We start from the raw sequence: 25,723 nt of genomic DNA, 5'->3' as shown, positions 1-25,723 counted from the left end.
GGAGATTGCTCAGTTGTTGGTAAGGCCATCTCCGACCATGAGGGCCAAACCCAAATTTTAGGATTGTAGCCCCAAAAACCTTCTCCAACCATGTATAGGGAGGGGTGGTAATTTGGGTCAAACTGAAATCTTAGGCAGAATTTGGCCCAACTTTTCAGTCAGGGTGGAATTTCTGTGGGCCCCAAGTCGGAGCCAACTTGCGCAGCACGTGAAGGAATGGCAAGACAAAGCTAACTTGCTGGACGCATGGAAGGCTCACATCAAAGGGACGTAGGAATCCAACGGTTCCCTTTGAAAACCAATGATGCATCTTCTTGTTTTTTTGAATTCTTTATCTAATCTTTTGGAGCCTTTAAAAGCTAGCCACGAGTCAAGCAATGAGAACCAACTTTTTGTGATTTTTCAAGTTTTCTCAAAGAGATATAAACGGCTCATATTTTTTTCAACTTGATTTTAACGAGAAAAAGAAGATCCAATGGTCGAAATTAAAACCAAATGGTTAAAATAATATTTTTAATTTATCTAAATGAGATCCCACTCTCAAACTCTACAAATGACATTCTCATTTTAATTTTAAGTGAAAAGAAATGTTATGTTTATGGAATATCAATTTTTTTAGATAAAAATATTTAGAAAATTAAATAACGAATGTTGAAACAAAAATAATGTCAAGAAAAATTAAAGATAAAAAAAAATTATGGGTTAATCATTCTTAAACAATTTAATAAAGTTGCCGACTCAAATTATGAGTCTAAAAGATTGGAGGAAAAATAAAATTGAGTCCTGAAAATACATAAATAGTTGTATTTTGAATGGTGGAAATTTTAATTTAACCCCAATATGGTTGGAGATGGCCTAATACTGTCAAAATATTTTATGATGTTAAGAATTTAGAGTTCCTTGGAGAAACCTCTGTGTAATGTTTTTCTGGTTAAAAAAAAATTAAAAAACAATCTACTGGTTAATAAAAATAAAAAATATCCACACACAAAAAATGATGATGACAACGAAGGCGGAAGAGGAATCACTTTCAGCACTTTCTTCGTTTTTGTCTTATGTCTTATGGTGATTGTGCTGGCGGCCTTACACTTACCCACGCCACGCATATTCTTTTCTTACAATATTTGATATGGACATTTCATCTCACTAGAATATGAGTATCCTTTTGACAAAAAAAGAAAGAAAGAAAAACCCAAAATCAACTGAATTGGACACTCAAAATTCCTTCTCCAAGTTTCTGTAAACTCTCTCTTCTTCTCATTCACTTCCCTTTTATTTTCCACTTTGCTTTCCATTTTCCATTTCTGTAACAAACAAGAATTAGAAAGCAGATAGAAAGATGGCTGTCTCAGCCTTCAAATCGTCAAGCAAAAGGAGCAATGCCGCCACCAATTCCTCAGCATCAACAACCTCATCTGTTGGCAGACAGCAAATCACAGACAAAGATAATAACATCCCAGCAAAGAAAGCCCCGCTCAGAAGGTCAAGAAGCGTCAGCGCTTTCTCAAGGACCAGCCTTGACGCCTCCGCTGAAAGCTTCTTGAACAAGAGAGACAACCCTCTCTTCTGGTCAACGGACGCCCAAGCCGTTGACCCCCAACAGCTACTCAAACCCACCAAGCTTGACGCTGCAACATCGAAAGATTCGAGACCGGCGACCTCCGCTGGTGCTGATTCTAGAAGGGGCCGCTCCGGGTTGCGGAATTCCGATGCTTTGGGGACGAGGAAGGAGGCGGGTCGGAGCTTGTCGCGGGTCGACCCGAGCGGTCGGAACCGCTCCATTTCCCGCGGTCCGGATTCCAGGAGGCATTTCGTCAATTCTAAGGTTTGGTGTTGTGTTGCTTTCAATTCAAATCAGAATATTTCAGATTGGATTTTTGGGTTAATATTGTCGAGGAAGAGAAAAGGAAGATGAATTTGAGTTTGTTGTGTGTATAGAGTGACGATGAACAAGTATGGGGTTCGTTGAATAAAGTGGGCAGTGATGGGAAAAAGGGCGCCTTAGTTAGAAGCAGTTCTGATGAGTTGGATGAGTTGAAAGGTCTGCGTACATGGTCCAGCCAGCATTCACAAGATTCTGATGCAAATTTGGTAAAAACTAAGCTGACCCATGTTCTGATTTTGTATGATATGACTAGTAGTGTTAATATTAGCATCTTGCTTGATGATTTTTCCTTCTGTTGTTCATGTTTCTCTTTCAGTCTTGTGTGCAATCTACAAATTGGGAAGATGGAGTTTCAGTCGCAGGTTCATTATCTGGAGCAGAAGAGAAAACTGTTAAAGCAGTGTGTGAACGGATGAATATGGATCTTGGACATTCTCATTTGGTCTGTATGACTTCGTGTCAGAAGCTTGCCTCTTATTTATTTATTTTTTTGGTGACGTGCTCATCGCTAGTTCAGATATCAGTTGGAATGCTACTTTTCGAGATAAGTAGTTGGTTATGATAATAAATAAAATTCCCTGCTAATTTGCAGTCAGTTCAAGGGAAACATTTGGAAGATGATAACCCGAGTACTAGTATATATGAAACAGTTCGATCTGAAGTGAGACGTGCTATCTCTGAGATTCAAAATGACCTTGAAAGTGTAAGTTCTTATGGATTTATTTATTTATTCTTACAATTAAAGAAGAAATTAGCAGCAGGTTGTTGGTTGTCGGCATTCTATTACTTACTAAAGAAAGGATTCTTATAGGACTCTTACATTGAATTCCTATACCTAATCTTTTGGTATTACTCCTACCTCTAGTAAGAATGCTTGCTAGCTGAATTGCGGTTGTCTTTTCAACTTCATTAGGATGAATTAAATTCTAGGAGTTGTCGGACTTAAAGAAAGGAACACTTTTTATAAGTGTTGCAAATGTTTTTGTAGTACAGTATCTCTGGTAAGTACGCATGCTCAGAGAAGAAGTTAGGAATTTGAGCTACTAATTTGAGTATATGTTATGCTGCATTGTGCAAATAATAGATTCTGTGGCCTCTTAATTAAAGTTTGCATTGTGTATGAGAACGCCAGAATGTTAAGCAGAATTAGAAGTTTATGCTACAATCATTCTGATATGTTGACCATCAAGTGATACATTAAAATGAAGGTAGTTAAGAATATAGGTTAGACGATAGGGAGTGATGCATAACTATAAAGTTTCCTTAGCCTTGGCCGTCATTTTAGGAATGAGTACAGTTCAAATCACCATTTGATGAAAGTGACTAATAAAATAGGCGCATTGCAAAGTCCTTTTTCTTCACTCTAACTGTTAAGTAAGCCCTTATAGATTTTGGTTGAGTTATTTTCTTTCCACAACAAAAAAAGAAAAAAAAGAAAAAAACGAAAAAAGTAAACCCTTATAGATTTATTGATTTTGAATGTAGGTATGTATCTTATGAGTAGAATGTGAAATATCTTGGACTAGAGAAAGACTTGTTAGATATGTTTCAAGGAATTGCTACTATTGACAGTAATGTGTAATCCAACTCCACTCAAGGCTTCACAATTGGAAATAAATTCAAGGCTGCATTTACTGCCTAACAAATTTTTGCGCAGTTGGTAAGGAACTCGGCATAAATCTTCTCTCTCACCTTAAGTAAAATGGATTGCTCCTTAACATATCAAATAGTTCTTATAAGAGGGACCTCAATGAACCTGTTGTCTCTTGAATGGACAGATCACCTCCGGATGTTGGATTAGTTGGTGGAGGCTTGATCTTTGGATTTTGGCTTTTGTGGAATATGGGTTGTGGCATTACCAATATTACAAAGTGACCACTACACTACAGCCACTTTATTCAGTTGACTTGTAATTTAAATTTTTTGTTTATTGAGTTAAGTGTACCAAGAAGAATGTAACATATGTACATAGGTTATTTAGTTTCTGTAACCCTTATTAAATTAGTTCTCTTGCTTGTGCTCCCTTGCTTTTATTTTGATTAATGATGACAGTGCTTCAATTCTGACATATATTTATTCTTTGCTTATGTGCTTGCAAAGTGCAGTCACTGCTATTTGATAATATGCTCTTTCTTTCTTATAAGCTCAGGCTATGCGAAGGAGTAATACTCCAGCACTTGCAACTGCTGACATTGCTGATATCCCTCCTGACCTGGTAAATCCAAGTGCAGTTGAATTAGTTTTGGACATCAGAAGAGAATATGCCAAAAAGCTTGAGCAGGTAAATTTCCATTTCTCTAATCATACTTGGTGTGAGGTTGGCCAGAGTTTTGTCAGTTGAGTATTCGGATGTGGCTTAGTTGACAATGCCATTGTTGTGGAACTTACTAGATGTTAGCATTTGAGCAGATGAAGATGCATGCATTGATTAACTAATATGAATAATTGCAAATACTTGCTTCTAGGTTAGAGTAAACAGACAGGAGAATGTGTCTCATCTGGGACACAATTGGCTTCTTGTTATGGTATTGGTTAATGCAGATTGTCCTTTCATTGTTGGATGGAGTATGCAATTTGGGTAGAAGTACTTGTGGAGTCCATTTATTTTATTGTGATGATTATTGATGTCTTTAACAGAGTGTAAAAGTTACTTTTATGGTAAATCCCGTCATCCTCATGTTGCTATTGCATGGGTTGAAAACTTTAAAGTGGTTGCTTCATGAAACGATGTTAAGGGTGTATATATATTTACCGTGTTTTGACAGGACTTTGGGTGATGGTATTTTTCGTTAATTGCAGTGACATATATATTCAGCTTGATCTGAAGGTTTTTCTTTTATTTATTTATTATTTTTTCTGTTGACATGATATAAAAGAGAGGTTGATCGCCTTTGTGCTACTCTCAGCTGTGACATAAAGGAAACATTTTTATTCTAGGCATGGTACATGGACTTCTGTGACACTTAAAAATCCTACAATCTTTTTCTTTTCTGTTACTTTTTCTCCTTTTTGTTAACGTTTTATGTGGGGAACATAACTCCACTAAGTAGACCCTTGCCTTAAACTTGCAGCCCCTGGAACGCTCTAGAAAACTTCAATCGGACCTGGCTGTTGAGGAGCACCGTGGACAAGAGCTCAGCAGGATCCTGAAGGAAGTGCTTCCAGATCCCAAGACCTCTAATGTGCCAAAATCACGTCCCGGAAGAAAAGTAGGATATTCAATTTTTTATTTCTTCCCCTACCTTCTCTCTTAGTATTTAGTCAAGTTCCATGCAATATGCTTGTACTTGTTTTCCTGGGAGCATGACAAGCATGTTTTCTTTTCTTGTGTTTATATATTGTTGGTTTTTGGATGCAGATGCTAAATAGCTTCATTTTTCAGAACATGAAGTGAGTGTGTATGGATCTTCATTTCATTTTTACTCTCTTAGTAAAACTACACATCATGCTTAAAATAACATTCTGTAAAAGCATTAAGCGTCTAGGATTTGTCATTTAAATTGTTTGTTTAAGCCTTTAAAAAAATGCATCTGTTTGTGCACAAATGGTCAATATAACTAAAATGGAATGTTTTTCATCCCTTGTTCTGAGGCTGTTATATTTTTGTGTATGGATAAATATGAATCTCTGTGATGATAATTGGAGAACATAGGTTTGCAAATACACAGTTGAAATTTTCCTTACAGCTAGCATCTCGGTAAGAGTTTCACAGGTTGTTTGTTCTCTTTCCTTCATGTTCTTTTATTAATTTATGGTTACAGGCTAGCATTGAAAGAAGGAAGATGTCGAAACGTCTAACAGAAGAAGCCATGTCTTATTTTGATGAGTGTGTATCCCTATCAACTTTTGATAGTTCTGACTTCTCATCGCCAGAAGACCCACCACTCAACTTAGTTGGCTTTACTACCCCTGTTGGTAAAAGCATATCTTTACTCCAAGCAAGTTCAAATGCTGCAGTCACCAATAACTCAAACTCTTGCCACAATGATAAACAGGTCCATGTTATTCCTTGGTGCTAATTAATTTTTTTCCTATTTTATATGCCTTTTTACCCTGAATTTGTCAAATTATAAGCATGTAGTTCTTCATGCAAAATCTTATATGATATCCAAACAGAATCATCTAGTTTCTGAAACAATAATGTTCATTCTTTCAGGGATTAATCATTGAAAATCAGTATACCGATGACCGTCATGGTTCAGGACTGATGGCAAGCAGTGGCACTAGGGAGCCACAGATTAGTCCTAACAGTGCCAACATGCCCCAGGATTGGAAGTTCTCATTTGCTCATAAGCCAACAGAAACCCTTGAGCTTCAACCGGACATTATGAAGTACGCTAGACATTTCGAGAAAGGAATTGAGAAAGATGACACGGAATTGCAGATTGTAAGATCAAACTATTATGATTTGGGTGAGTACAATTTGCAGGCTGCAGCACAAAGCTATATGTTCGATAGGGTATTGTATAGAAATAGAATAGAGTCGGGTGGTATTTTACTATGTGGCAATGCTAATTCAAGTCCCTTGTCACATTTTGCTTCTTTTTTCTGATAATGTGGTCGAGGAATGCGATAAATAGAACAATGTCTCCGGAGTGAGGTTAGGAGCAATTTTTTATTATTTATTATTACTATTATATGTATATATATGGAAAAGTGAGTAATCTTTTGTTAGGACGGAAGCCTTGGGAAGAGTGAGGGCGAGAGTTGAACTCTTACCATGAATTGAGTGTAATTTTTATGAATGAGAGAGTATGTAATTTTTATGAACGGGTGTAATTTTGGTCCCTAGCTGATTTCCTGTGTTGATTGTTAATTAAGCCAAAAATGGTTTAATTAAGTGTAGTGTGTGGTTGTGCACATCATACATTGCTTATGGTATTATTGCCTTTTTCTTTTCCTTAGAAAAACCTCAATAAAGAACAAAGCCTCCTCTAGAACCAGAACACCTACTATCAAAATTAAACGCAGAAACTAAAGAGAGGGAAAGAGTTATCCCAATGCCGTTGAGAATACTGAAGAGAAGGCCAAGCTTTGAACTAATATTTTTATTTTTTCGTTTTGATGAAACAAAGCAGACAAACAAAGGTGGATATGAGTTAGGCTAGTTGGCTAGGGTGAACCTGCTCCCTTGCGCCTAAGTTTGACTCTCCCTCGGTGTAGATTAGATTAATTTAAAGTAGTTTAGATCATCGCTTATATAAAAATAAAAATAAAAATAAAAAGCAGACTTACAAAGATGATGTCAGCATTCCGTACAATTAAAACAAATTTGAAGTAGAAAATAAGAAAATCAGACAAAAGGTTGTGAAGTCAACTTATCTCCAACTACTTCACCCACCTATTTCTCTACGTTGCCAAAAAAATTTCAAAAATTTCAAAATAGTCATTTTACTCAGTCCAGCTGCGATTATTCCAAATATCCTTAACCCTAATCTATAATTTTCGTTGTGGTTTTACAATGAATAATCCCCAACATTTTTAAAAGTATCATTTTAAGTCCATCAATTTGCAATGCAAAATGCCTACGGCAATTTGGGGCCCATATTTGTTCATCAGTTTTGGGTCGTCTAGTATGAGCTCATCATGGAACATGGACGGTTAGTGTCTTCATTTTTCGTTTAATCAGTATTATCAATCTAATAAATTTCAAGGTTAATTTTTCTTTTTCATTATTTTTTGTAAAAGAGGTGCTGAGATTTTGTTTCTAGGGAAAACTTTAGTAATGCCCTCTAAACTTCGACATGGGAAAACTTTCTCCCTATGCCTTATGAACTCTGACATGTGTAAACATCCCCTAATACTAAATTTATCATGTGCAAGGCACCTGATCATATTTTCAAGGATACTTTAGTTAGGATTGTTATTCTCTTTATTTTTATTTTTTTATGCAAGCGATAATAGGGGAGGGGGATCCGCCCATGATCAAACTGGTCTTGGAAGTTTAAAGGAACATTTTAAGAGCTTTCAAAAACTAGTTTTAGAGTCGATTTTCATGGTCATTTGATGGACTAATACAATTTTAAATAATCTTAGTGTTGATGCTCTAGGTTTGGGGTTCTTTGATTTATTGTTGGATAAATCCTATTAAAGAGTATAAACAAGATTTTCGGCATGTGGAGAACCAAAAAATATGTATTTAATTTTGTATTTCGAAGCCCTATGAAGACAAATTACAAACTTACTCTCATACTCACCCGTGACCACTACCCTCACTTTGGCTTCTCATTTATTTTCATATACATTACTTTGAATTACATATACATATGTGAAACTTGTTATACGAGTATGAGATGTCATTCCAATATTTAGTAAATACATTTTTTGGAATCTAAACCCCAAAAATGAAACCTTGCTCCCTCTTGGGTTTGAATTTCCTATGACTTGGAAAAGCATTTATTGAATACCATTATGACTAAACTAAGGGTATTATTAGAAAAGTGAACAAAGTTTAATTCCTATTACTATACAAACCAAACATGTGTGATAATCTTCTATTCTCATCCCATGGGAATAGACATGGGAGATTCATTCTTAAACAATTCATTCTGTGAACCAAAGGGGCCTGTATGATTTTAATGATCAAACATGAACATGAAGAGAGAGCGAGCATGAGACGGTTGATAGATAATGGAGTGAGAGGAAGAAGAAAAGCAATATTTGGTTTTTGTCAGGACCCACCTCGGATTCTCCTTTGGAGTCCAAAAGAAAGTCTTGAGCATGTCTGACACCCAAATGGGAAAATAAGACAGCAAGACTTGTGTATGGACTTCCGATATCATGGGAAAATGAGACCCTTGCTCGCTCTTGGGTTTGAATTTCCTATGACTTGGAAAAACATTTATTGAATACCATTATGACTAAACTAAGGGTATTATTAGAAAAGTGAACAAAGTTTAATTCCTATTACTATACAAACCAAACAGGTGTGTGATAATCTTCTATTCTCATCCCATGGGAATAGACATGGGAGATTCATTCTTAAACAATTCATTCTATGAACCAAAGAGGCCAATATGATTTTAATGATCAAACATGAACATGAAGAGAGAGCGAGCATGAGACAGGTGATAGATAATGGAGTGAGAGGAAGAAGAAAAGCAAGGGAGCATGTCATGACCAAAATACCCTTTAAGAAGTGATCACGTGTGAGACAGGTGGATTAATCTTTTATGGAAATTATGGTTCTATTTGGTTTCTGTTAGGACCCACCCCAGATTCCCCTTTGGAGTCCGAAAGAAAGTCTTGAGCATGTCTGACACCCAAATGGGAAAACAAGACGGTAAGACTTGTATCGAAAATTCGACAGAATCTCCATTGTAATTGACACTATCACCAAATTTCTACCTATAAGAAAAACACATATAAAGTTCCGAGATCATCAATGAATCAATATCCAATACCTTAATCATCCAACATATCTTTTGACAAAAAAAAATAAATAAATAAAAATCATCCAACATATAAACCAATAGTCCAATAAGGTCTCATGCCCTTTACACAAGTCGCTACAATCTAGAAATGGGCATATCAGAGCAATAGTCTACTTAATTTCAAAGTTTCAAAACTTAAGAGAAGTTTAGAACATGAAAGAAATAGAAATCCTACGGTAGCATAAAGTGATTGGAAGACAGTGGAAATTTATGCCTTAACGTGGCTTGAGACAGTTGAATGCGTTTTGAAAACATACCCCACTCACAATAGTCCAAAGCTAGCTCAATATCCACAACGGGTTCGTTGTTGGTGTATGCGGGGCCCTGGTATTAGACTCAATCGGACGCATAACGACGCGTTAAAATAAAAACCTACTACCCGAAATCCTAACTACGTGTGAAACCTACACTAATTTGTCCAATGACACCCCCAATGGGTTTAATGGACGTTCTAGAGCTTTCTCTGAGGTCAAGAGGCCTCGAAAGGCCTCCGGGCCTACAAGACATGTGGGGCGCACACGAATCTAAATGGTCCCGAATTCAAAATCACAAATGACTTCCGATTTAGATGAAATTTATATCAACGAAATGAGTTTGAAAGGAGTTCTATCTACTTGAAAGTGGCTGGAAATGGCCTAAAAGTCACGATGGCCGCGAACATTTCGGCATTGCTATCGCGTGCACGGTGGTCCAATGGGGGACGTTGTAATCAAAACATGTAATTGAGTTACTTATTCAAAAAGATCAAAGTTAAAAAACCAATATTAACCTAAAATGATCATCACCATCACATGCTAGTTTTAGTTTTTTAGTTTCACCTCTCACCATATCAACCATCAAATCCACTATATGTTCATTATCACCATTATTTGTGAGTATCTTGATCCCATTGACTATTATGTCATGTTAACTGAAATCTTGTTAAGCCATAAGATTAAGGCTTTAAATATTCCTTTATAACCAACCACTACTATGTTAGTAAGAATCTTGCTCCCAATGGGACCTTCCTAGTTGAATTTATTGTGTGGATCCAACGAGGGTAAATGCATACCCTTTTTTTTTGTTCTTAAATGGAAATTTAAAATTGAATATTCTTAATTTTTAACTTGCATGTTGATGCAATGAAAAGTATAAACTAAGGACAAGACGTTAAAACGTATGAGTAGCTTAAATATGAACTTTCCATTTCATAATAGAATTTCTAAGATCTTTACGGTTACTTAAATCATTGGGAGATTGGGTATTTCTAGGACTCTTATTATTATTTTTCTTAAATAAATTAAATAGATATTTATAAAAATACCCAATCCTAGACATGTATTTATAAAAATACCCAAGCACTATTTAAACATAGAAACATACCCAAAATGGGTTTTGGGTATGTGTGTAATGATGGGTTTTGGGTATGTTTATAAATGGGTTTTGAGTGTGTGTAATGATGAGTTTTGGGTATGTTTATAAAGTGTTTTGGGTGCTGGGTATTTTTATAATTTCAGCCCTCATTTTGGGTATTTTAGTGAAACTCCCTAAATTAAAACCCTGAAAACCTGGGGATAAATCAACAAGTCTACGGTTTGAGCTCTGTTCTTGGTCAGGGTGTAATGGTGATGAATGCTGGGAGAGTGATAGAGAATGCTCCTCTTGTTCTAAAGTGGAGCCAAAGATCCAAAAAAGAACAAATGAAAATCCAAATGAATAACAAAAGAGGATTTTAAAAAGCTAATAAAATCTACTCTGTTTCTGGGGTGCAGTGGGGCTGTTGGGCAGTTGATTGTTAAGGTGGGGCGTTAGAGATGGAAAATAAGATGCAGCAATTGACAATAAAATGAGAGAGAGAGAGAGAGAGAGAGAGTATGAAGTAATAATTAAAGGGTATTTTAGAAATAATGGTGGGTGAAAAAATAGGATTGTGTTTTTTAAAATTTATATGGTGGGCTAAGATGGGGGATAGTGGGTGAAAATAGCAGCACTCGACCCATTCATATTTAGTATCAACACTTTTTTTAAAGTTATTGTCGTATATAATTTAAGTGTCACATGCTATTTATTGTTAGTAACAAGATGACATCAAAGCTCAACAAAATTACTTAATACCACGAAACCAATAACATAAGTAAATTTATTATTTAAATTTTTCATGCCATTATACCAATCAAAACATATAATTGAGTTACCTATTCAAAACTCTCAAAGTTAAAAAACCAGTATTAACCTAAAATGATCATCACCATCACATACTATTTTAAATTTTTTAGTTTCGCCTTTCACCATACCAACCATCAAATTCACTGTATATTCATAATCACTATAATTTATTAGAGCAAGTCTAGCGTTGGTGCAAAATCGGGCAAAAGGCTGCTCGGGCAAGCCCAATTCGACTCCAGCGGTAGAGAACAAGCCCGGGCAAGGCATGGGACCCACCAGCCTGGGCAAGCCCACGGGCAAATCTTGCCTGGGCTCAAGCCCGAAGGCGCTGACGTCAGTGTTGATGTCACGCTGACATCAGCGAGCAAAAAAAATCCAAAAAAATTCAATTTTTTTTTTAATAAAAAAAACCAAAATATTATGGATGTTTTCCCTATAAATACATAACAATTTTATTCACTTTCTAAATTGTTTATATTTTGTTGCATAATCTTTTTTTTTTCTTGCCCTTGCCCTAGCCTTCCAAGGGTGGAACCAACTAAGGCAAGGCTGCCACTATTCACATGAATAGTGGCAGCCCTTGCCTTGCCTTTGCCTTGCCTTAGCCTTCATGGGTGGACTTGCTCTTAGTATCTTGATCCCGTTGACTACTAGCCCATCAAGATTGTGTCACGGTTAAACTATATGAATTCTTTTGCTAGCTGATGTTGCTGATTAGGGTTATAATTATTCATTTGTAACAAACCAATGATATGTTAATATGGATCTTGCTCCTAATGGGACATTCCTAGTTGAATTTTGTGAGTGGATCCAACGAGGGTAAGTTCATACCCTTGCATTGTTCTTATATGGAAATTGAAAATTCTTTTGAAACATAATTTTTCACTTGGATGTTGATTCAATGAAATGTATAAACTAAGGACAAGATGTGAAAACGTATAAGTAGCTTAAATATGTACTTTTCATTTCATAATAGATAACAAGAAACATTGTGTCATCTATTTTGAGAATGTCACTTTGTGCAAATCATCTAGGGCCGAAATAACGAGGGATAATCAGGAAATTGTATAGATTGGATCATGAATGTGCGGAAACAACAAAGATATTCGGGATCTATGAGATTGGTTGTTTCTACATATATGAAAAATATTGTATATGCGCCGACAAATATGGGAATAAGGAAAAATGTCGTTTTTCAAGGTTGCTTAGGTTATTGCAATAGCTTCATATTTTGTAAATGTAGGTTGTAATAATAGTAAGCACACTATAATCCTAATATAATTAACATTTTTAAACTCTAGTTTTGAGGTTGTATAAGACATAAATGGCACCATACTACATGCAACATCAGACATGAGAAAGGAAATAAACTGGTATGTTTTGGTCACTTTCCCAATATTACCAAACATGAGAAAGAAATGTTCAATTTTCCATCCCTGAAAAAAAGACATGAGAAATGATTTCCCTTCAAATTTTTTCCGCCAACCAAACAGGTTCTGGAAAACTTTATCCGGCTTAAAAAGAGATTTCCAAACAATGCCAATGTCAAGCCCAAATGCTGAAATTTAGCCCAACAATGTAGTGGGTAGTAGAATCCGAAACATGGGTTGTGGATGTAATATTTAAAAGTATTGAGGGCAAATTCAGTTGTTCTCAAGTGGGACATAGAGGCCCAACTCAAACCCATAAAGTAACAGATATACATTAGCCATATGGTAGAAATTAATTTCAATTTTAAAAATTGGGATGGAGAGATTCTTTGAAGCTTAGGAAGGCCAGCGTGGAAAGCAAATCCGATTGGTAGCATGACTGGGGCCTAAGCCAAGTGTAGGGTGCTTAATTAACTCTTGGTTAATTAACCCAGCTCCAACTTTGACCCGAGGTTAACCCCCCACAACACAAAACCAGAAAAATGGTCTTTGCTTCTTTGTATATTTTTACACACCACCCTTCCAACTTCTTTCTTCCGCAGTCCTCTCTCTCTCTCTCTTTTTCGGTAAACCACTTTTGTCTACCCCAAATGCCACTTCTTCTTGTACTAGTACAACTCCATTAAACCCACTCACCATAAAACCAGAGGAGCCCAGACATGCATTTACATCTTCCACTATTTCATCTTCCCTTCCAATTTTCATCCACCTCTTCAAGTTTCTTCTTCTTCTTGTTGGGTTTTTCTCATTTTCTCTTTAATTGAAAGGGAGATGAAGAGGTCACCTAGTTCTTGTTGCTCTTCTTCTTCCTCTTCTTCATCTTCATATGCAGGGCCTGAAACTCCCCATCTGAACCAGGCAGAGAATCAGAAGCCCAAGGCCAAGCGGATTAGAAAAAACCAGACCAACCCAACAGAGAAATGCCAAAATGGCACCAACCCAAACACAGGAGGGGGCAGAAGAAGCTCCATTTACAGAGGGGTCACCAGGTCCACTAATTTCCCACAATTTTTTAACAGAGAATTTCCCATTTGTTTCTCAACGGGATTTCTCAATTTTCATTTGCATGTGTGAAATTTTGCTGCATTTTGTGTTTTTGGGTCCACAGGCATAGATGGACTGGAAGATTTGAAGCTCATCTCTGGGATAAGAGTTCATGGAACAACATTCAGAACAAAAAAGGACGACAAGGTAATTAAATTTCTTTTACTGAATCCTGATCGGGTCCAAGGAGATCTGTAAATTTGAATTTTTTTTATAAAAAAAATCTGATAATCTTTTTATTTTTATTTTTGTGTGTGTGTGTTTCTGACTGTGTTTTTATTCCTGAAAAAACCTCTGTCAATGCAACGTTGGTATGCTCTACTCTTGCCGCTGCTTAATTAGTTTATTTGGGTAAGTCAGTTTCTCTTTCAATCTAATATTTTACTCGTATTTTCTTTTATCCTCCTCTGACTCTCTATTTTTTTAATTTAATTTAATCTTATTTTTCCACTTCTGGAAAAATAAGATATATATAAAAGGTAAAAATAAAAGAATCTTTCTCATAATAATTATGTGGTCATGGGGGCTGACGGGGTGTTATTAAATAAAGTGCCTCTGCCTCTGCCTCCCTTTGACGTTATTTATTAATTTTATAGATTAATTTATTTTATTTATGGCATGTATATAGGGGCCTACGATAGTGAGGAGGCTGCTGCTCATACCTATGATCTTGCTGCCCTTAAGTATTGGGGCCCCGGGACAACCCTGAATTTCCCGGTACATTTATTACTCCAACCTTTATGTCTGTGGAGAAATGTCTTTCTTTCACTCTAATCCCGTCACACACGGACTCTGTCACGTGTGTGACGGTTATGGTTAAGTCTGGGAATACAGGTATTTTTTTCCCATTTTGGGGTACTGATTAATGTCCTCTAAACTTGCCACTAATGGTTGAATTTGCGTGCAATGCTGCAGATGGAAACATACACAAAGGAGCTTGAAGAAATGCAGAAGGCTTCCCGGGAAGAATACCTAGCCTCATTGCGTCGGCGGAGCAGCGGATTTTCTAGAGGCGTTTCCAAGTACCGCGGCGTGGCTAGGTAATTAAATGCAATTTACACGCCAAATTGGGAATGCAATGCAATCCTTTGGGTAAAAAATTTATACAATTTTTTTTTTTTTTTTTACAGGCATCATCATAACGGAAGATGGGAGGCCAGAATTGGAAGAGTATTTGGAAACAAGTATTTATACCTTGGAACTTATAGTATGTACCTTCTCCTCTCCTCTCTTTTCTTCTCTTTTAATTACTATATTTTTCAAAATTTCAGATTCAATTTCAATTGCCTCAGTCAGTGGACTTTCATTCACTATGCATGCCTTCACATTTTGTCAAATTTATAACAAAAATTTTAAGGAGTTTTTAGCAGAAATTTTCAGAAAAGTCAGTCGGTTAATTTTAATTTGGAATTTTCTGAAGAACTGGATGCTGCCAATTTCCAACTGCTCTACTGACTATAGATGCCAATTTCTAGCACCTTTGGGTCAGCAAAATGCACAGAGGTGGCCAATTTCATAGCACCTTTAGTTTTCCATTCCGGTCCAAACCAATATAATATACATGTCAAAATGAATCTGTTTTCTGTATGAAAATTTTAAATTATCTTCTATTTTTGTGTGTGTTAATTTTATTTTATTATGTATATTCCTTTGAGAAAAAAAAATTACGCAACCCACAAACAAATACAGCCTCTTATGTCATAAGAGGCATGTAGCTCAAGTGATTAACAGTGTTTACCCCGCACCCGACGTCCTAGGTTCGGCAGTTTCGTAATCAATGTTATCAATAAGTAAACTTTAGGTTCAACTAGGAAGTTTGCCAAAAGATTGAACTGGTAGAGTTATTACTTATTAGGTTAGCAAATAAAGGTAGTTGGACCACCAAAAATGCCAAATATTTTGCCTGAGTAAATGAAAATAAATTATTATTTTTGAAACATAACTGTTTGTTCTGATCTTGTTTTTCAATTTTTTTTTTTTTGTAAAATAAAACTATTTTCATTTGAATTTTTGAAACCAAAAAGGGAATATTAAAAACCATTAAAACACCCTAGAAAAGTACGATTTGGTTTGGGTTTTGGGTTTAGGATGGTAATCAGGTACATGCGGAAGTACAATAGTAGCAGGAGGTACACGCAACTAGCCAACGATTGCGTTGACTGGATCTGAGGGTGGGTTGAGAGATTATTTATTTATTTTTTTTCTTTTTTTCTTTTGGTCAGATGAGTGGGTTGAGAGTTTTTTAGAAGCAAAAAGAGTGTGATATTTGCTGCAAATTGCCAGCAGTGGGGCACGTGACACCCAGCCTTTGCCTTTTAGTGAGAGAGAGAGAGAGGATAAAAGTTGCCTGTCATTCTTCTTCAAAGGGACACAGTGGATCAGACTGATCTTGGTTTTGATTCAAGAAAGCGACGGGCACGGGGGCTCACGTGTCCTATTGCTCTTCTTGTGGCTCTCTCTGGGTGTGCCAAGTCATCCTGGCCTTGTCTTGCTGCTGTATTTTTTTTATGCCAGATCCACACCGTCCAAATCTTGGGTGCGTGCGTGTGCTTTCCATCTCATTTCTGAAAAAAAAAACCTAGAAAGCTAGTCTCGATTCTAAATTGCGTGTGCATGACTCTCAACCTTTGATGATATAATTCTCATTCTCTCGTTTTGGATTATAATCGTCAATAGCTGTCAGTTGTTCACGCGCAAATTAGTTATGGACACTAGCTTTCTCTAATTGTTAAGTAGAGAATTAGAGGCAAAGGACCCACTAGTATAGTAGTTTGTAGTAATTGCTCCGCCACGCAAGTTCTTGGATTCGAGTCTTAACATCCGTGTAGTGTGCGTAATTTTAGTATATTATCGCCCATCTCAATAGAAAAGTCCTAAAAAAAAATTAATTAATTAGTTATTGTAGTTGAATAAAATATGCTTCATTTGATCTCAAGCATCAATACTTTACACACAAAGTATCTTTATCTAAAAGTATTTATTAAAAAAAAGGTTACACAGATTTTTTATTTCTTTTTGGTAGCCAAACTCAGCTAATTTTCCATTTCCCACCTGACAAAATACATGATCCATGATTTTGCTCTTCTCAAATTATGATTTTTTTTAATTTTTAATTTTTGTATTTACATTTACAAGTGACCACATTTCGTATCAAATTAAAATTCTGCGACCTATACGACAATGATAGGGACAAAAAAGGTGTTTGGTTTGAAATTCAAGACAATTGCAAGAGAAAAATTAGGGTTTCAAATTCAAGACAACATATTTTAAAGCATGAATTCTGTACTGTCGGGGGAACATAGATCCACTGCTTCAGGTTCTGTGCATCTTCTTTTCTTATATTTTGCCTTTTTGTTTTCCAAATTTCAATGTTTGTGGTTACAAATGAAGACCCCAAAAAAAAAAAAACAGTGGGGGAAGGGAAATTGAAAACAAGCATGTGAAGCAGTGAAGGATACTTGTAGGCCTTCACCTAATTCCTACCTTCTTTTTTGCTTTTTAAATGCTACAAAAATTAGGTGTTGTGGGGCATTGAAATTCTTGTAGATGAATTATTTGGTGCAATTGTACAAATGCATAATGATCTTCACCTAGTATTGATTTTTTAGTTAAATACTATGAACTATCAATGTCACATGAGTTCTGTATACACGTATGCTTTTAATCATAATGTTGTTTAAACAGTCGAACCATATTTATCTATCACATTGTAGATCACATCACTAATAACACGTAACTACGTTTACAGGTGAATCCCACGTGGTTTACAATGTAGTTCTAGTTGATTTTATATTGTTTCATTATTTGTTGTTTTTTTAATTTTATAATTTGATTTATTGTGTGTTATTGAAGATACACAAGAGGAGGCAGCAGCAGCGTATGACATGGCAGCAATAGAGTACAGAGGAGCAAATGCAGTGACCAATTTTGATATCAGCAACTACATTGACAAATTCAAGAAAGAATCAGAAGAACCTCCTCCCAAATGCTTCGATGCCGGACTACCGGAAGACAAAAAAGTCGAGCACAAAGTGCACCAACTACAACCACAACAGCAGCAACAACAAGAACAACAACAAGAACAATTTGTCCCAACCACCCAACTTCAGTATCCACATCTTCTGCATTGCATAGAAAGTAATACAATGGACCAAGTCATGGATGCTGCAGATGAACACAGGTTCACTTGGAACTTTTTGGACACAGGATTGATGGCTCAACTTCCAGTTGCTGACATCCCTCTGGATAACAAGCCCTTGGAGTTACCAGACTTGTTTGAGGACTTGCGCTTTGAAGAAAATTTTGACTTGATATTTGGGGCAGCAGGTGATGCTGATTTGGGTGGCTTGATGGAATCTGCAGGTTGTGGGGTTGGGGTGGGTGTCCCAAGAAACTTGGAGGATAATGGGTCATCTTCTTCTCCTTCTTCAACAACCACCTCTGTTTCTTTTTAACTTTTCTGTTTCATGGTGTTGATCCATTGGGGAGGGTTGGGATTGTTGGGGTTGGTCTCAGTTTGTTGTGATTTGATGTGGGTGGGTGGGCAAGGAAGATAAGAAAAGAAAAATGGTTTTGGCTTTTTTTTTTTTTTTTTTTTTTTTGTAACTTTAGTTTCGGGGAAAAAGGAAGAAGTTTATTTTATGTTAAAGAAATAGAGGATAGAAGGAGACAAGAGGTGGGAATCTTGATAAAGATTTTCTCTCTTTCAATAATAAGACATATTTTTGCCTTTTTTAATGATAGAAATAAAACTTAAAAAACAATAACGGGGAAATTAGAAACCAATATAGAGACATTTGCCATGCATATATAGAAGCCAATTCATCTTTCATGAAATTTGCTTCGTGAAAAGCACAGTGGCGGTTCTACAGCCAGGGCAGGGTAGGGTAGGCAGCTGCCTACCCCAATTTTTTTCACTTAAAAAAAAACCTATATATAAACAAGGTTATTTCTAGCCATCACATGTGATAGTGTAAACCTTTGCCTACCCAGCCCATGTAAAACTACCCACATGTGTTATAGCCCATTCAAACTTTTTTTTTTAAAAAAGGGAAACAATTTTTACCAGCCCACACTCTTATGTTATGGGATGGCCCAGTCAAACTTTAAAAAAAGAGGGAACACAACTTATAAGCAGCCAAATAGCTTTTGACTGTGCAATTCCGGACAGTTTTGTTGAAGTTTTTGATAATTTCCTCTGAAAAGCAATTCACTCGTACCGTCGAGTTTTTAAGGTAAATTTCGCCTACCTGACTTTTGAATCCTGGATCCGCCACTGGAAAAGCATGTCTAAATTGAGTAACTTGGACTTTCCTGAATCAGTGGAACATGTCATCTTCTTATGCCCATGGGCTCGAAAAGTTTGGTATGCTAGTAATCTATCCTTCAGGCCTGATGAGCAAGCCTTCTCTTCCTTGGATAGATGGATTTTGGCCATTTCCTGCAGCTCTGATTTCTCGAGCCTGGAGAAGCAGTGGATCTTATCTCATGCCTCCTTTGTGTGCTGGAGCATCTGGAAGGCTCGGTGCTCCTTTATTTACGACCATCATAAAGATGGCCTCCCCCCTCCTGATGTGGTGGCCAAAGCGGCGAGTCGGGATGCCAATGATTTTCTTGCAATTTGCACGAAAATGGATGGTGGCACCACCCCAAGTACTGAGGGGCTTGTGCCAAGACCTTCTGCTCGTAATTGGATGCCCCCCCCAGTAGGCTTCATCAAAGCAAATTGTGATGGCTCGTGGGATCATACGTCAAAGGCTGCTTCTTCGGGTGTCGTTCTTAGAAACCATAATGGGGAGGTGATTGGTGGTATGGCTAATTCGTTCCAGGCGCTGTCAGCTGACCAAGCTGAGGGTCAAGCTTTGCTGAACGGCCTAAGGTTGGCCAAGAATTACGGTATTCGCAAGATAGTTATGGAGACGGACTCAAAGGTCTGTTTTTCTGCGGCAAAGGATGCTCTGCCTTGTGTCAAGTGGCAGTTGTTTCCAATTTTCCATGCCATAAACGATCTGAGGGGCTTCTTCAATTCACTCCGGTGGTCTTGGGTCCCTAGGGAAGCGAACCAAGCAGCTGATTGGGTAGCTTCGCAAGTTAAGAGGGGGTTGTGCGCTGAGGCGTGGGTCAATAGACCTCCAACTGCCCTGGTCTTCATCTTGTCTCGCGATGGCCTGCCCTGCCCTCTGTCTTCGTCCACCCAGTCCTGAGGCTGCTTTTGGCTGGTTTTGCTTCCTGTTCTGGGGCTATTTTATCTTATTTTGTGCTCTCTGTTTTGTAGTTGTTTTATCTTTGTAGTCTCGTCCTGTTCTGTTTGGCTCTGCCTTTTGGCTTTGTTTTATGAAATATCCAGTTACCAAAAAAAAATAAAAATAAAAAATTGAGTAACTTGAAGCTCGCGAGTCAATTTTTGTTGTTTTTTTTTTCTTTTGCAATATTCTAAACTATTCTTGGGCGCAGTGTCTTGCACAACTAACCGCTAATATCTTGCAATACGGACAACACATGCAAAGGAGGAGTTTTATTTTCATACAAAAGACGAATCAAAACTTGAGGACCTGCAACAATTAAACTATACTTTAATCTAGTAGCTTCAATTTAAGAACTGAAGAAAAACCAACGGATATTGAACTAACACTTTAGCATACCCATTTGAGTTTCTTATAACAAAGCTTATTTATTGATATTCCTCTTGTGTTTTATTGAAAATCTTAATTTACCTATTGACTTTGTAATTCGGTCAATCTGTGCTATTATTTTGTGTATCATGTTGCCCAATTCCGTCAATTTAGTAACACTATTAACTCGCTGACGTGGCATGAACATTTTAATAATTTTGTAAGTTAGAACCCGAATAAAAAATATTTATAAAAAAATATTTTTTTTTAAAGAACTTGCAATCTTTGAAGTGTTTAAAATAAGAAACCCATCAACCCCTCCTCCCCCTCCCCCTCTCTTAGTGGCGAAGCCAGGATTTCATGTGTCTAGGGGCCTTTCACAAAATATAAATACTAAAACTTCGAACTCATAAGACATTGTGGGGGTCTTTTTGTTCCAGCAGCTTGACGAATGGGCCTGGGCTACTGTAAAGAGAAAATGGCTGGAATCGCCCCTTGTGTCTGAGTTCGAGAATCAAACCCCAAGTGTGCTTCGAAAGGGCAGCGGAGCCTTAGGAAACACCCTGGTTATCTTCAATAACAAAAAGACAATTGCTTGCAGATAAATATTTAGGCTTGGCATGAGAAGCTTGTGGCATGGGAGCTGAGCATTCGTGAGTTTAGCATGAGAGAGAGAAGGCTTGGGTTTCCTATGAGAAACATAGGCTCGAAGTAAGGGGAAGAGAGAGTTTTTGGGAGGATTTGTTGAGGAGAGAGTGGAAGAGATGAGGAAGAGGAACGAGTGGCTTGAGCAAGTTTCCGGCATCTTGACGAAAGTTCTGTCAAGTACTAGAACAGTTCTGCCAAGAGGGAAAATGGGGAAGAATGATGAATAGTGCATGAAATTGCTAGGCTTTGAAGATGAGAGGGAAGCTTGCTCTCTGGATATGTGTTATGAGAGAGAGAGAGCGAGGAAGAAGATGAAAGCATGGGTGGCTTTAGCATATTTCCAGCAGCTTGACGAAAGCTTTGTCAAGCTTCTGGGAGATTTGACAGAAGAGAAAATGGGAAGCAATGGAAGAACAAGGCTTGAAATCGGAGGGTTCCAGAGATGAGAGATGATGCTTGCTCTCTCTGGATGTGGGTTTTGAGAGAGAGAAAGGAGGAAGATGGAAGAACAAAGCATGAAATTGAAGGATTCCAGAGGGGATGCTTGCCTTCGATTGGTTTGTTGTGTCTCTTGCTGGGAAGAAAGTGGCTCCTTTTATAGGCAATAGAAACCCTTAATTTTGTCAAGCCTCCTTCCCTCTTTTCTTCACTTTCTTCCATTTAATCTTGTTCGGTGAAACTTCCCCAGCCTGAACCCATAGGCACGCAGCTTTTTGGGGTTCCAAGGTCCTCAGGCAGCAGGACTTCTCTATGTGGGTGAGGAGCCACCCACTTTTCCTTATTGTTTTCTCACTAAAGCTTGTAGAGGAAAGAATGGGTAAGGGTGCTGGTCAAAAGGTGATTCCATCAGCACATGGTTTTGCTTGGTTTTGGTGGTTTGGCTTCGATCTGGTTTTAAGAAAGATGCTGGATATTTCCACGATGTGGATATAAGACGTTGGGCTGTTTTGTTTCTAGCAGCTGGAAGTTTTGGCTGATGTGGGATTTTTCAAGTGTTGTGGGCCTTTTCTTAAGGTGATGGGCTATTGGGTTTTCTCTCTCATGCTTACCCATATGTTTGAGCTCAAGGAATGGGCTTGAGTTTTGGTGCTCCCAAGCAACCCAATACTTCCACTCCTTAGACCATCAATGGGCCTCATGAATACTCGTAATCATCCATACCACAACCCGCTCAGCAAGCCCCAGGCATTCGCGTGGCTTGGGCCCACTTAAGCTTGTAGCGTGGCGTGTTGCTTATTTGCTTGGTGTGGCATGTGTGCAAGCGCATATGACGAACTTTCGCGTGCCCAAATCGGGTTTCTTCTCGATAAGGTATAGCATTGGGCTGAGATTATATTTGGGCCTAGCCTTGGATTTTTTGGGCCTCAACAGACATCAAAACATCAAAAATCATATTGTCTATTCATTACAATCATAATTGTCCTCGACAAGTTTTCATATTTTGAAATCGTTGCATAACAACCTCGTCATCTATACTATTAAAAATGTCTTTCTCAATATATGCAACCAAGCAATCATTCATCCACAAATCCCCCATTCGATTGCGTAACCGATTCTTCACAATATTCATAGCAGAAAATACTCGCTCTACACTTGCGATCGCAACAGGTAGGATTAGTACTAGTGTCAGAAGCAAGTACACTAAAGGATAGATCTTATCTTTATTTGTCTCAACCATCTTTTGCGCAAGATCAGTAATCCCTTTCAATTATGTAAATTCATTGTTAGAGCTCATGTCCCAAATGTAATTCTCAAGTTGATCTTCAAGTAATTTGAGGTCATGCTCAGAAAAATCTCTTGGATAAAATTGGGCAAGTCGCATCAACTTTGCTTTATCAAAAGCAGAGAATGAATTACTTGGACTCAAGCATGCCATACAAAGAAGTAATTCAGTATTCTTCTCATTGAACCGATCATTTAACTCTCGGAGCTGAATATCAATGACATCAACGAATAAATCAACACGATAATGATGTAAGTTTGTGATAGGCTGAGCTTTACGCTTTGGTCTCCCTCCACTGGAAAAAATATCATCCATTTTAGGAATTTCAATATGATACTTGCCACAAAAGAAAGAAACTTGATCAAGTAAAGAATCCCATCCATTATCTCTCATGCTTTGCAATCTTCCTTTACATATTTTGACCAAGTCCATGGCATTCACAATATCTTGATCTTTCTTTTGTAATGCCTGAGACAAGTCGTTTGTGATTCCCAAAATTCTTTTCATCAAGTGTAGACCAAAAATGAAATTGAATGATTGCATAAAAGTCAATAGAACCTTTGCTTCAAGTTTTGTTCGTAACCTGATCCATCTGTTCTTACAATCTTAAGCACATCTATCACAGAAGGGAACATGTTTTCCAAACTGATTAAACAATTATAATGAGAGCTCCATCGTGTATCGCTAGACCGCTTAAGATTAGTTTCTTGATTCAGGCCTTGCCCACTTAAGAGCTCATTATTATTGAGTGCTTTAAAAATTGTATCAGCATGCTTTTCTCTTAGCATATCACGACGCTTAGCGGATGCACCCACAACATTCACCACATTAGAAACCATAGTAAATAAATCTGCAATTTCTGAATGTTTCTTTGCCACAGCTACCAGAGCTAGTTGAAGTTGATGAGCAAAACAATGAACATAAAAAGCAGAGTCATTCTCATTTAGAATGAGTGTTTTAAGACCACTAAACTCACCTCTCATATTACTTGCGCCATCATAACCTTGCCCTCGCAATCTAGAGATGCTTAATCCAAGTCTCGAAAAGAAATCATCAACGACTAACTTGAGTGAGGAATATTTAGTATCTGTAATATGCACAATACCTACAAAACGTTCAATTACCCGACCTTTATCCACATAACGTAGCACAATTGCCATCTGCTCCTTTGAAAACATGTCACATGATTCATCAACAAGAATTGCAAATAATGAATCACCAATATCTCTGATGATTGCATTGATAATTTCAGTTGAAATAGCACTTGAAATGTCCTTCTGGATATCAAGTGATGTCAACTTCATATTTTCAGGAACATTTTTTAGCGTGACAGCTTTTATATCATCATTGAAACGACATAGCCATCGTAAAAATGCAAGAAAATTCCCTTGATTCGTTGAATTTTCAGATTCATCATGCCCACGAAATGGAAGCCCTTGTTGTAAAAGTATCCTGCTAACACCAACTGATGCACCTAAACAAGTTCGATAATCAATTCGATCTTGGTTTGAGTGTTTTGAGAGAATTGTTTCAATATGCTGTTTTTGGTTTAATAAGACCTCACAACTTCTCCAAGCTTTATTATGGGCACTATTCGGTCCTCCAATATGAATTTGTAGTCTATCTTTTTTCTTCCAATTCGAAAATCCAACACCAACAAAAGATTCACCACCAGATTGCTCTCTATCAGGTTTAAATAGATAACAACATAGACAAAAGGCAACATCTTTTTCTATGTTGTACTCTAACCAAGTAGGAAACTCACTAAACCAACTAGGATTAAATCGTCTTTGTTTTGCTCCAAAATTTTTGTAAGGAAAATTATGCCCTCGAGGTTGACAAGGATCTCCAAAAAGGTTGACAAGGACCTTTTTGGAGATAAGCTCTTCGAACTTGGTCTCGAACATTTGGATGGTAACTCAATATTTGATTACGTAATCCGGGATCAGTTGGCAAATTTTCCAAGCTAACTTCCATAGTTTGGTTTGAACTACTATCATTTTTCTTTTGACTCTTTGCAGGTGACGACTCCACTAACTCAGACTTTGATTTTCTTTTGAAAAATCTTTCCATAACTGAAATACATATATGAACTAAATTTAAATTGAAACAATTATGAACATCTTCTCAAACTTATAAACCGAAGCAAATTGAGCATTCAATTCAAAACAATATATTAATCAAACCAATAGAAAATCATATATATAGAAATTTATAAATTAAAATTAAAATTTCACCAACACAAGTTCACAATTGCATAAATAATTACATACTACGCAAGAAAAATTACAAGGGATAGACAAATACATACTTGGAGTTGAATAGCGATTTACCAAATATCTCCAAAGCCTTTTCTATTTGGTAATCTACACATAAATTGAAAGACCCATTAAAATCAATAGAAAAAAAAAAACTTGATAATATAATTAGAATTTGAGAAGAAAAAAACTCACAATCAATTGCCTGGTCTGGTCGTGTTTCTAACCCAAGAAAAAAGAAAAAGGCTTAGGTTTATTGATTTATACAAGAAGACAATATATAATAATAATAATAGTTCTAATCCTTTTAGGAATGAGTAATGTATGATTTTAGGATATTGGCTGTTAATAGGGCCCACGTTGCTGAAATCTACTTTGGTTGCTTGCTGGATCACGCCACTATGGCTTAAATTCTTAGGCTGAAATCTGCTTTGGCCCATATGCCTTCTACAATCTTCTTTTGCCAGACTTTGTATAGTGTATACTAGAACTATTTTTTTTTAAATAAAATTTCAGTGGGGGCCAGTGACTGCACTGGTCCCCATG

The 25,723-nt window shown here is 37.1% G+C and overlaps 2 protein-coding genes and 1 pseudogene across 3 annotated transcripts; 2 read left to right on the top strand and 1 right to left on the bottom strand.

The window, feature by feature from the left end:
- The first annotated feature begins 1,156 nt into the window (after positions 1-1,156).
- Positions 1,157-6,655, top strand: LOC110749897 (uncharacterized). 2 transcript variants are annotated; one of them, XM_088248159.1, is made up of 8 exons: positions 1,160-1,825; positions 1,939-2,091; positions 2,202-2,327; positions 2,478-2,588; positions 4,035-4,166; positions 4,957-5,094; positions 5,647-5,880; positions 6,042-6,655. In XM_088248159.1, the coding sequence occupies exons 1-8, from the start codon at positions 1,340-1,342 to the stop codon at positions 6,435-6,437; spliced, it is 1,776 nt and encodes a 591-aa protein (XP_088104285.1). In that variant the 5' UTR covers positions 1,160-1,339; the 3' UTR covers positions 6,438-6,655. The 2 variants fall into 2 exon arrangements, with proteins under 2 accessions (XP_088104286.1, XP_088104285.1); XM_088248160.1 differs by lacking the exon at positions 4,957-5,094 and having other exon boundaries at positions 1,157-1,825.
- A 6,731-nt stretch (positions 6,656-13,386) lies between these two features.
- WRI1 (Integrase-type DNA-binding superfamily protein) lies at positions 13,387-18,674 on the top strand. The gene is made up of 7 exons (XM_021950099.2): positions 13,387-13,882; positions 14,002-14,084; positions 14,280-14,288; positions 14,566-14,654; positions 14,853-14,977; positions 15,068-15,144; positions 17,790-18,674. The coding sequence occupies exons 1-7, from the start codon at positions 13,665-13,667 to the stop codon at positions 18,389-18,391; spliced, it is 1,203 nt and encodes a 400-aa protein (XP_021805791.2). The 5' UTR covers positions 13,387-13,664; the 3' UTR covers positions 18,392-18,674.
- Positions 18,675-22,607: 3,933 nt separating this feature from the next.
- LOC148296503 (uncharacterized) lies at positions 22,608-24,992 on the bottom strand (annotated as a pseudogene).
- Between the last annotated feature and the right edge of the window lie 731 nt (positions 24,993-25,723).

The sequence above is a fragment of the Prunus avium genome, chromosome 2, assembly GCF_965620075.1.
Source record: "Prunus avium chromosome 2, drPruAviu1.hap1.1, whole genome shotgun sequence".
NCBI classification, from domain to species: Eukaryota; Viridiplantae; Streptophyta; class Magnoliopsida; order Rosales; family Rosaceae; genus Prunus; species Prunus avium.
This window is presented reverse-complemented; position numbering and strand designations above follow the sequence as displayed.